This window comes from Mastomys coucha, unplaced genomic scaffold, assembly GCF_008632895.1.
Source record: "Mastomys coucha isolate ucsf_1 unplaced genomic scaffold, UCSF_Mcou_1 pScaffold4, whole genome shotgun sequence".
Classification (NCBI taxonomy): Eukaryota; Metazoa; Chordata; class Mammalia; order Rodentia; family Muridae; genus Mastomys; species Mastomys coucha.
Window position 1 is genome coordinate 11,865,656 of NW_022196910.1, and position 12,597 is coordinate 11,878,252.

Sequence of the window (12,597 nt, forward strand, 5' to 3'; positions counted from 1 at the left end):
GAGGATAAGGTTAGGGACAGTGTAGAAAGAACGCACTTAGTTCGATCCTTAAGTAATGGCATTCTTTATTATTTCTTGGTAACATCCTTAGAAAACTCTTTTACCCTGCTGTCCAAGTTAACAAGATTACTGAGGCAGTGTGCACATCGAGTAGAACAGCACAGACACCCGCTCTGACACATGCTCCCAATCGGAGGACCCAAAAGTCAGAGGAGAAAGGCAACTAAGGACGGACAGTATTTTTATCTCGTTCTGCTAATTATCGAATGCCATTTCAGCTCGTGCTTTAACCAAGCACTCAGAGACTTTCAGTAGTGAATATGAAGGGTACATGACATCCTACTTAGGTGTCTGGCCACTGAGATAGTCCCCTATAACCTAAAGATGCATAGAATCAAGCTTCTCAAAATAATCCCCTCTTGTTCCTGTATGGGTGTGCCAGTATATAAAGCACCAAGCTGCTCCCTTAGCTGAGTTTTCATGGAACCTTAGTGCTGGAGAACAGTGCTCTATGTCAGAAATATAAGGCAGGCTGCTATGTACACTGCATATTGATAGTCAATGTCCAACTAAGGAAAGGAAAATTATGGTAAAATTGACTTCAGTTTAATTCAGTATGTAAATTGGTCTTTTAAATACATCACCTACTAAATAATTACTAAGATCCGTTCCAGTCTCTGTTTCTCTCTAGAGGACATCCTAATTTGGATTAACCACACTTCAAGCGCTTAGTAGCCATGGACCAGCAGTTCCCACAGTGGACAGTGCAGACTCAAAGGATCTTCTGTCTTAAGATTAAGATCTTTGAACCTTAAGATCTTTGGTGCTGGGGCTGGTGAGATGGCTCAGCGGGTAAGAGCACCGACTGCTCTTCAGAAGGTCATGAGTTCAAATCCCAGCAACCACATGGTGGCTCACAACCACCCGTAATGGGATCCAATGCTCTCTTCTGGTGCGTCTGAAGACAGCTACAGTGTACTTACATATAATAAATAAATAAATCTAAAAAAAAAAAGATCTTTGGTGCTTATATTAGGTCTTACAATTCTTAAAAAAGGTAGGTTGTATTTCTGAAATGCACCCAAAAAGTATATCCTAGACTAACTCCTCAAAGGCATGTGCAATTATTGCTATTTCTGTAACATGAGCAATAGGATTTATTTACATTGAAGAAAGTCATGTGTCTCTTACTTTCTAGATGTAAATCAATCATAACTGCCTGAGTTGAAAAGGTAATCTCTTGATTCAAGTGTACTATCCCTATATTTGATGCCAGCACTAAGAAAGCCAGGTCCCACACATCAGCATGGCAAGGGCAGGAAGCACGGTTAGTGGCCAGGATGAGAAAAGTGCTGGCAGAACAGGCATTGTTTATTTATTGACAGACAACTTAAAGCACAGTTTTTGCTGGATAAGCAAATGGACAAATGCCTCGTCAAACAGCGCTAAAATGAGAATGGTTGGAAGATCAACCCATCTGGTTTCAACTAAGATAATAAGGGGATAAGAGTAGAAACAACTGTAATTAAGGTCCTTGCCCATGGCCAGCATGGCTGATGGCATTGCTACAGTGTGAGTGTGCTGGCGCTGGGTAAGGTAGTTGTGCTGGGCACACAGGACTGGTCACCTGCAGCCACCACTCTAGTCCATTGCTTGAGTGCAGGGGTTATTTCTGCTTTCAAAGTCTGAGAAGGAGAGAGGAGGTGGAGAGGCACGCATGTATGTCAAATGACGTTTTCTGTAACCTTACACCTCAGGCTTGACTGCTAAATATGCTACTTATTTTAGATTAAAGAAATTCATAGCACTTATTTTAGTTAGCCATGGCCCACATTTCTTTATGGTATTCCTTCAATGCCTCTACTTTGATGAAGTTTGGCCAAGAAATGGAAATGACAACTACACTTTGAAACCATGAATCCTGCAGGCTATTCTATAGAGAAAATAAAACCAAACCAAACCAACCAACCAAACAAAAAAACCCCGACCTTCAAATCCGGGGTCAGCCATTTATTTCCATGTTCATCCTCACACACTGGGAAGCATAGGGCACAAGGCACTGAACTAGCTACACAGGACAGGGTTACAGGGTTCACATGGTTTCCTAGTTTCGAGAACCTCCAGGTGCACTGCCATCTCCACATGAGGAATAGAAACACGTAACAAAGACACCATCTTTATATTAAACAAATCAAGACTCACTGAGAGTGCTACTTAGTCAATCCACATTCAGTAAGATGTCTTCTGACGGCTAACCTCCTCAGCACCTTTCCAAGTCTAGCTGACATAGAGATGCCAAGTGCATGAGTCCCTTAAGGAAGTGGCGTGTCTACATGAAGGCAAGATGGAAATGTGACCTCAAGTTTCACAGTAGTAATTTTACACTTTTGTCACATCTATACCCTACAGAGGCTCAGGAATAGGACTTGGCATGACCAACCTTAGTCATCACTTTGGTAAGTGCTTTGGGACGGGCCACTGTTGCTAACCACCATCCTGGTGCAGGTCCTTCACATCTGCTCTCCTACGGATGAAAAAAGGAAGTGTCTAGTGTCCATACCTTGGCCACGCCACCTCCAATCCATCCTCTACTCACACACCCTTTCTCGACAGTGCAGGAGAAACTGCTGAGAGGGTGACTAAGAAGTGTCCTGGCAGACACTCTGACAGACAGACATAGTAATGCAGTGGACAGAGCAAAGGCCTGGAGTTCTGGAAAATGAAGTTCCTAGTCTCACTTTATCATGGAGCTGGAGAGAGCACATAGGTGACAGTTTTGTAAACCATCAAGAGAAAATGGATCATCAGCAGCCATCAGCTTGGTAATGTTTTGGGCATTTCTGTGGTCCCTGTATTTCCTATTGGTCAATGGAGTTTAATATACTGCTTGAGCTCTTTAAGAAAGATGCAGTATATAAATGATAGTTTCCATTTCTCTCTAGAGTGACTTTAAGCTTGATGAGCAGCCCATACGTCACTTCCTTTCCCTGGGAAGACACCCTGAACCTTCAGACAGAATAAGTTGCTCCTTTCCCCCTGGGGCATACAGTTCAGCACAAACCCTGGTTGTCACCATTTCTACTTTGTATTCTGGAATAAACTATACAGCCATTTCTCCCACTAGAATACCAGCTTTCCAAAGCCAGAAACTGGCTCACTCACCTTCAAATCTCCCTTGCTCTCCTAGCTCAGTGCCCTGCAATGTAGGAGCTGCTTAGGAAGTGCTCCTTGTACAGTACTGAACTTAAAGTCTACTTGGTTGTATGGCATCTTATTTTTTCTTATTTTATCAAAAATAAGAAAAAGTGAAAAGAGAAATGAAGCTTAAAACTAATGAATAATACAGCACAAGAGACATATAAGACACATGAAGAATGGGTTCATTCTTTGCACGCTTGCTCTGGAATGCCTACTGCTGCCTTCCTACAGCTGTCACTGTCATTAGTGAGAGCAAATGTTAGAAAGCACACACAGGCAGACAGTGTAAAGCCCACCACACAGCATGCAAAATGTCAACATGATTTATGACTGTCTTCAAGTTTACTTTCACTTCAACTTTTTAACAGCAAAATAGGTACCATCAAAGCCAACACAACACACTGGCCCTGTTTATGCATGCAAACATCAGTGCCACCTTCAGCTGGGTGTTTCTTAGTGAATGTACATCTTCCTTGAGACTGTGTAAGTCAGGTGCAAGTTAGGCATTTAAAAATTGAGGTTTAAGTGTTTACTTACTGGTAGCTTCTAAAATATGTATAAAATGTGTAGATTTGTCTGAGATTAAAAAGAGAAGGGCCTCTTTGTCTTACATGAATTAATAGGGTACCTTCTGAAATTGGTGATGTCTCAATGAATAAGCCAAGTACCCAGACTACATTGCATTATCTTGGGCAGTTTGTTCCTCATTTTCTATATTTTGTGCTTGGATATTTTCATGCACGTTAAAATGGGTCACCAATACAGCACCCATGACAGCTGTCAGCAACTCCTATTGTCACAACAAGAAATTTATACTACGTGAATGATCTAGTGTGTTAAAACACTCATATGCTCTACTGAGGTCCTTGCTAACAATTTCCTTTCTAGCTTCCACCAGATGGGTGCCATTGATTTCATTCTAATTTACTTGTTTACACATTTCATTAGTATATCAGATCCATCTGGAAGTTGTCAGGTACATACAACTTATTTCAATATATATATATATATTTTTTTTTTTTTGAGGGAGGGATACTGGGGACTGAACCCAGGGCCTATTCTTTAGCACTGAACTCTTTCCCCAGCTATCAGATTTTATCTTTAAACATTCACATAGCTTGCTATTATGCGTAATATAAGTGTCCAAGTAACAGTCTCTATGACTGCTTATTAATTCCTTCTGGGAAAGAACTTGTTGTATACAATATTAAGGAGAATTCAATTTGTAAACAAGCCCAACGTCTTTTGAACAGTGCAAGCACAGCAGTAAATTCTAATGCCGGGAAAGGACAAACACTCAGGAGTAGGGCAGTTAGCAGGTCCTAGAATACTCTGTAGATAATAAAGCTACCTGCTTTTAACCAGCTTCTACACATTAGCACTGCCACTGCAGAAAGCCTACGTAAGACTAGAGTGTCAAAACAGCCCTGTCTGCTTCAATGCTGTCAACCCACAGGCCGTCTCCAGTTCTCAGCTTGGTTAAGCCTCCTGCTACAAACATACCTATCCCATGCTTTCCCATCAGACCCGCCCCTGCCATGGCTGTTCTATTCCAATTGTTTCTCTTGATGGATGATTATGTATCATGTGGAAAGTGAGATGAGCAGAAGAGATTCACATTTACATGATGGCTGTGCTGTCACCAACACAAAGGAACACTCACTCAGGTAACTCACAGGAAACAGTGGCTCAGTGCATAACTGAAGAGTAAGGTGGCCCATGTAAGCCCACTGGGACCATCTTCTAGTCACCCATCAAAGGCTAGTGTGCATTAGCAGACCTTTAGTTATCTATAATACGGATTATTTGGAAAGGAAGGAGGTGTGAAGCAAGAGGGGAGGGACAGATGGCTCGGAAGCCCTAATTTAGTAAAAGTGCCTACTTTAAAGAAAAAAGTCCTTCATTTGAGCTATTTCTTTTTACTTCTTCCTGTTGCATAGACGGCATTTTAGAATTCTTGGTTTCAGCAGCAACTCAAAAAGCAATACTGCAAACTTGCACATCAAAAGGGAAAGGAGAAAAAGCGCACCATGGTTTCAAACAAAATCCAAAACAGACTGAAACAAAAATACAAGCAGCAGCAAAATCACTGAGCCTAACTTGCAGCATCCTTTTGAAGACAGGGATGTTAGTTGGTTAATATCACAGCCACCTCTAGCTAGGTACTGCCTCGGCACTGAGTGTTGACAGGCTGCGGTAATGCACACCCAGAAGCGGCACATGGAGAAAAGCCATGGCGGCACTTAGCTGCTACTGCCTCTGTCTCCCTGTTCCAATAGACATGGATTTCTAGAGTTGCTGTTCTATGGTAACTCTCAGTGAGAGAGACAAAGAAATAGAACATTCTTAGAAACCAAGCAAAAAATGGATGGGAATACAATACCTGGAAAGTTTATCAAGCATGTTGACAAGTTTCATGGCTTCATATTCTTTTTGTTCTTCTGTCATTTCATCTATAGGGTTTGGCATTGGTTCCTCTAAATGACCAGTGATAAGATTAATGCTACAAAAAGAAAAAAAAGTTATGCTGTATGTTTTAGAATTATGCTCTTTCTATACTCTTCTGGTCCAAATTTTAATTTAATTAAGAAAGAGTATAATAGCCAAAAATTGGCAATAATTTCAATAGTAATTTTATTGTATAGAATTGCTATAAGAATGTTTTTATTATTATTATTATTATTATTATTATTATTATTATTATTATTTTGCTTTGGAAATGGGCTTTTTACAAAATTAACTGACTACTTGCCAACTATTTTTTAAATCATGGTTGTGTATAAAAATATAAAATTTGATTGGTGCTGTTGAATAAATATTTTTGGATGCACATCTTATTCACTAATTGTAAGGTGACAACTACTTTCAGAAGTGAAATGAGAAAATCTATTCATGATACAGCATAAAACAAACATGTCCAAAAATAAAGGGGAAAAAAAAACTTGAGACATGCTAACGAAAGGCTGCAATCTGAACTGAGAGCACGCGGATGTCGGATGAATCATCTCAGGGAATTAGTCCATTAGTGAGACCAGAGGTAACGAGTGCTCAAAACAGTCAGCAATAAAGCAGAAAGGTAATTTTAACTAGATCTGATCTAACTGAGGAAAAAGGTGAAAGCTAGCCCACCAAGAGACAAACATGGCATCTTAGCTTCCTGGAAACAGATCTAGAACAATGCTCAGGAATAACGTATTTCTTATAAGCTTTGTATGATGCTCTAACACCAAAGAAGTTAGACTCTGAAATAAAAGGCCACATTTCTATCTTTTTTTTTTATTTGTACCGAAGAAAGAAAATAAAACACAGCTTTCAATGTCTGCTAAATATCAACACCTTAAAAATTATTCTTCAGAAGACACGAGTACTGTTAATGTATCTCATACCAGCCAAGTACAGATTGTTTTAATGATCAAAATCATAATACCCCTGCAGAAAGCACAATGGTAACAAATGATTTTCTAAGGGCTTTCGGGGCCTGGCTAGGATAAGCAAAACAGTGAGATGGTCAAGTACAAACTGTTTGGTGTTGGGAGCTTGGGATAACTGAAGAAAACATGTCATGTGAGCTAGGGAAAGACAGACCCTAACATTACTGCTCCTTCAGTGGCCATCTGAGGCTTCTCAGTTACAGTGAAGGCGTCTCGGGTAGCGCATGGGTAACTACCACTTACCACTACCAGACTTCCCATTCTTTTCCTATAGTTCTCAAAGGCTACACACCATACAGAGCCTTGTGAAAGGGTCTGCCTTTGCTCTCTTAGCAACCTAGATTTAAAGTCTGTGCAGCTGTTCTTAGACAGGGCCTGTGACTAGAACTGTAGTCAAAAAATTTGTTCTGCTGGACTTAATGGTGCATACCTGAGATTCCTGCTTGGGGCTGAAAATTTGGAGTATAAATTCAAAGCCAGCCTGAGTAACTTGCCAAGGTTTAAAGGGGGCTGGGTTACAGCCCAGTGGTAGAGCACTTGCTGAAAATGTAGGAGGTTGTGAGGCGATGTGTAATCACCAGCAACCCATCTTCCCTAAAAAAGCAAATGAGCAAACCAAGAAACCTCTTGTTCCAATCAGTAAACCATGTGCAAGACAGAACATTGTGGAGTCACTCAGGGAAAAGTGGGAACAGGGCAAGCAGAAGACATGGGGACCCAGAGGCCCTTCTGTCTGCTCACTCACTTGCTTCTAGGTACTCTCTATGGTGCTTCAGGAACCTTGGGTTAATCTGGTAACTATATAGATTGGTCACTTATTCCTCATTTTGACTACATACTAGAATCACTTGGGGACCCAGAGCTGGCCTGACCTCAGATTAACATATAAAGATCCCCATGTTATCATGATAGACTAGGCTCAAGTGCCCTGTTCAGATACTGCTCTTAACTCTCCCTTTTAAAGGTGCCCACAGAAGAGAAAAGAGCTTCTAGCTACATGCCATCACAAAATTGCTAAAGGGGTCCCTGTATTTCCCAAACTTAAGAACAAAGAGAACTGAATGAGGTGTCTGAGAAGAGATGCATGGAGATGCTATGTTGTTATTTGTTTGGACACATGGTACATGGTGCTAGCTACTTGCTAAGTTATACAAACAAGTAAATAAAGATAGTTATTACAGATATACACCACTCTCAAGCAAAGGAAATTGGGTCTTATAGGAAGGGAAATAAACAAACAATGCTGAGCACGCTCATTTGCCACTTGAGAGACGCTTCTCACACTGATAGAGGTGTGATTTGAGGAATCACACCTGTAGACTTTTCAGAAAACAATGACATTAGCACAGACAATCGTGTCCCTCAGAAACATATCAGGGAACATGGGCGAGCCTGTGCTGCTGCAGGCCCACAGCACAGTCGGGCACAGGTTCCTAGGTTAGGCACACGGTTCTTTCCTTGGTATCTTTGTTGTTTGTCTTTTGAGACAGGGTTTCTCTGTGCACCCTTGGCTGTTCTGAACTGGCTGTGTAGACCAGTCTGGCCTTGAACTCAGAGCTCTACACGTCTCTGCTAACCAAGCGCTGGGATTAATGGTGCACATTGGTTGGATAACGCCTCTTTTCTTGAAGCTGCTTGCTCTGTGATTAGCTTCCAAGTGAGCATGAAGGCAGCATTCTCTCTCTCCCAGAGTGAGGCCCCTCCCCCATCCATGGAGACAACACCATAATACTCCTGCACACACGCACACCCACCCCCCCTTTAAACACAGGGCGCAAACATTGGTTCATATCTCCCTTTAAACAGATTTTTTTTCCATTATGAAACTCAGGGGAATGTAAGCAAAACCACATAAAACACAAGCCAGGACAATGACCTGTCCAACTCTCTCAAGAGAAAAATGCCAACATGTAGTGACAGAAGGCAGATGGGAGATACCACTCCCTTCCAGTCAGTTTCATACATTTTCCACCCAGAAGAGAAACAAGTCATCACACAGAAACAATGCCACGTTGTACATTTTGGGATGAACACATACATACAACCAACGACAGCACTTACGTTTCAGAATCTCACTACTCTGAAACGCTGAGCTTATTTTTACAGTGTTTGAGGCTGAGCCTTAGTTCCTCAAGGACACTAACTGTGCTGGGCCTTTGGAGAAAGCTTTGTTTGTTTGTTTGTTTACCTCATCTTTCCTCCCCTTTCCACCATTCCAGCCCTGTGATTAATTTTATCTTCTAATTAGGTGACAGGTGTCTGAACTCCTGTGGATACTAACCATGATTTTTTTTTTTTTTAGGTATATGATCATTACATGAACTGGCATGTTATAGCCTGACAATAGGAAGATTATGACATACTAAAATGGTATGAGTGTATGTACAAAAGCTGAAATATATTTCCATTATTTTACCCTTCTAACTATCACTGTTTCTGGTTAATATCAGCATCACTTAACAAAAAGAACTACATGGAAACTTAGCTCTATGAAAGCTTAAACCTTTAAAGGCAGAGCTTAAGTTTTACTCAGTTCTGGCAAAGAAAAGGAGGGCTACACTGCTGCAGCACTGGCCAGCCCCACAGGGCACAGACACCGGCTCTGATGGGATTCCTGGTTCCTTCTGCACCATATTTCAAGTCCAGTTTTAAAAATCTATGGCTGGAGGGGCTAAATTTTATGGCCTCAAATGCCTTCTAAACATCTATGTTAATATCCATGGATAATATTACCTTAGGGAAGATAAACTGCTTCAGGGAAGCTTTTCTTTCCAATAAATGGTCGTGAATGCAGAAACTCTTGGCTACTCAAGGTGCTGAGAAAAAACAACAGATGAACTCAGCCCAAAACTGAACACTTGTATCACTATCTCTAAGCCTCAAGGAGTGGAAGAACACAAGAGTGAGAAAGCAGGCGGACAGACGTGAAATGTCATCTTCTTGGCGTGACAGAGCAACTGCGATCATGAACTTATGCAGTTGCCTGCAGTGGTCAGGAACAACAATGGGCCTGTCAAAGGTCAGGCTTGAGCAGGGGAGGGACTCAAGGGGGCTAATGTTGTTGCTAAACTACTGACTACTCAGAGGTTCTGGGAAAGGAGGAGTCAGTGACTTTAGATGTTCCACCTGGTGAATCGACCAAACTGTAAGGACAGTTCCAAACCCATGGCCACACAGATAGCTCCAGTTAAACACAGTAGATCACGGAACAAAAGACAGATATGGGTGTGGGAAAGGGACTTGTAGAGAAGGGCTACTGACAGAGATGGAAGGGAGGAAAGAGAAACTGTACCGCATATGTACTCGTTGTCAATTGTCAAATCTGCAAGGAGGAGAGACACGTCACCAGAGCAGCACATGCATGGCAGCTACGGCAGAACCCTCCCCTCAGTTCCACAAGCTGGCTGCTATGTGAGGACATAAACGTATGAGAACTTGTCACTTTTATAAAGATGCTAGAGATCCACATTTTCATCTGAAATATCTGCATTCTAAATGTTGCCAAGTAATTAAATTATTTTAAAGAGCACTTTCCAAAACGGTAACAAAAGTATAAACAAAAAAATACTATATGGGACAAACCAAATAAAACAAAGCTGTGAGCAAAATTCTGCTTACGTGCTGATAAATCTGCACCCTCTAAAGAGTTTCTAGGAAAAGGCATTTCTGTATGCCTAGACCGGGAAGGAAGAAGAGGGCAGGAATGTAGGGAAGAAGAGGCTCTATAGGGATAAAGACCAAGCTGTTTTTCCAGGGGCCTCCCCAGAACACTTGGTTCCTGCACCGCCCCAAGCAACACAAAAAGCAATACCTTGATCTCCTGAGTCCCACCCTGGTTACCAGAGCTTCTCCACTGGAGCTGCTGACTAACTCAGTCAAGTGCTCCAAAAATGTATTAACACAGGGGTTGGAGAGATGGGTCAACGGATAAGAACACTAGCTGCTTTTGCAAAGAAACTGGCTTTGATTCCCAGTACCCACATAGGGGCTCAGTTCCAGGAGTTCTGACAGGCTCTTCCCCCTGCCCTCCATGGGCATCTGACGTGCACATGGGGTATAGACATACATGCAGGCAAAGACTCAAACAAAAAATAATTAAAAATGTATTAATGTAGTCAATAAACATTTATATAAAGACCGACTTTTGTTTTTTAAATCCCATTTCCTCATGAAACTTACCTTCTTACAAACAAAGGGAAAAAACCCAGACCTAAGGAACAGAGACACTTAGGGAAATGCAGGAGCCCATACTTCACATTACACAGGATGCACAGAGAACAGACCTGAGTAAGACCTGGAGGTAGGGTGATAGGGAAACAGCAGCTCTCTGGAGGAGGTATGCTCCACAATGAGACACTCAACACAAGGTCAGGTGTTTGACAAGTAGTGAAGAGGCCAGTGGTAAGGGCAGAGAGACAAGGTGTAAACAAACTGCACCTTGGTTTTCAATCACTAGACAGTTTTAAGCAACTAACACTGTCTGACTCATATTTTACAGGTATCCCAGAAACTGCTGAGCTGAGAATGTAATGAAAAGTCCCAAGGTGGAATCATCAAAGTCAGTTAGACGGTGTTAATTTAAACCGTACCAGAGAGCCAGACCTGTGACTTGGTGACGGAATACTAGCCTGCCGTGCAAGAAGCCATGGTTCTGTCACTGGTACCAGTCAAAGGGGGAAGGATTTTGGACAGAGTCAAAGTTTCAGCTTGGTGACAGTTAAAGCAGAAGACATACCTAAATAATCAGTGTATTATGAAGATCTAGCCATAGCTGTCAGGTGCTATCAGTAAATAGACTGAATAGGATGACTACTATATATGATTTCACATATACAAGGTTTCTTGCTTTCATACAGACAGGTAGAAGCTAGGAGAGGGTGCAGGGCAGGGAAGACAAACAGTTCTGGAGATAAACTGGACATAGTAGGACACACCTGCATCCCAGCACCCTCAAGGATGTGGCAGGACTGTGGGTTTGAGATCAGTCTAGGCTATACAGTGAAACCTGTCTAAAAGAAGCTCTGCACATGGCTGTGCAGCAGTGTGAATGCTGACGGCCACTGGTTTTCATACGTTAAAGTGGCTAGAATGCTAATTTTATGTTGTGTACTTTGTTTCCCGAGTAAAAAGGCAGGAGTGAAGATGATGCCCCTTTCTTTGAAGCCAGTTGTAGTGGTATATAATCTCAGCACTTGAAAAGCTGAGGCAGTGGGGTTCAGAGTTGAGGGATTCTGAGTTCAGTGTCAGCCTGGAACTGAGAAAATTCCATTCTGAAAGTGCAAGTTACAAAGGCTGTAACATGTGTAGAGGTGCTATGGAGGAGGCAGAAGGAGTAATGTTTTTCTGTTCATCTTTGGTCTTTTTGTGACCAGACTTTACATGTATTTCACTGAATGCTTATAGCCATAAACCTTACTTCCTAAAAGTTAGTTAAATCCTAGTCTGTACAAATACAGCCCAGATTAGGCAAAGAGAAAAAATGTTCAAGTCTGATTGGTGGTTCATGCGCTTTAAGAAATACTGGAACCATACAATTTATACAATAATAAGACAATTACCAGCAGACCTAAGCAGCACAACAAAATTTTGACAAGGGGAAGAAAATCCAGGCATGATGCCTTGTGCTCAAGAAACAGCCTGTGTGACAGTGCCCCAGCATCTAAGATCACTGTAGTCAGATAACTATCCCAAGAGTGTTTCTGAACTCTACAAACTACTGGGAAATTACTGTCAGAAATTACCCAGGGTTCTGGCCACTTTTGACTCTGTCCCTCCTACCTCTTTATAAAGCAGCCCCTAAGACACCTCTGGATACCTCTGTACCTAGCCTGAAAGCTACAGATCCAAAGCTGAAAGTCAGTAATTCAAACACATTAAACATACATCTCTCCACTGACGTTTAGAATGATGAAAACACACCAGTTATCAAGGGGCTCTATGCGCAGAGGCAGGGGAGAAAGCAGTAGAA

The 12,597-nt window shown here is 41.8% G+C and overlaps 1 protein-coding gene across 7 annotated transcripts in view; it reads right to left on the reverse strand.

Moving 5' to 3' along the window:
* Ric8b (RIC8 guanine nucleotide exchange factor B) overlaps positions 1-12,597 on the reverse strand; it is a 104,616-nt gene that overhangs the window by 9,568 nt on the left and 82,451 nt on the right. For 3 of the 7 annotated variants that reach the window (XR_004112931.1, XM_031350163.1, XM_031350159.1), the window contains exon 9: positions 5,582-5,701. The exons of 1 other annotated variant lie outside the window; for it this stretch is intronic. Coding sequence is in view for 4 of the 6 variants with exons in the window: in XM_031350163.1 (XP_031206023.1) it covers positions 5,582-5,701 (120 nt within the window). In the remaining 2 variants the exon portion in view is untranslated. Of the gene's footprint in view, positions 1-1,493; positions 2,330-2,440; positions 2,525-5,581; positions 5,702-12,597 lie in introns of those variants that run through there. 3 more of the 7 variants (XR_004112930.1, XM_031350160.1, XM_031350161.1) reach the window with 2 other exon arrangements.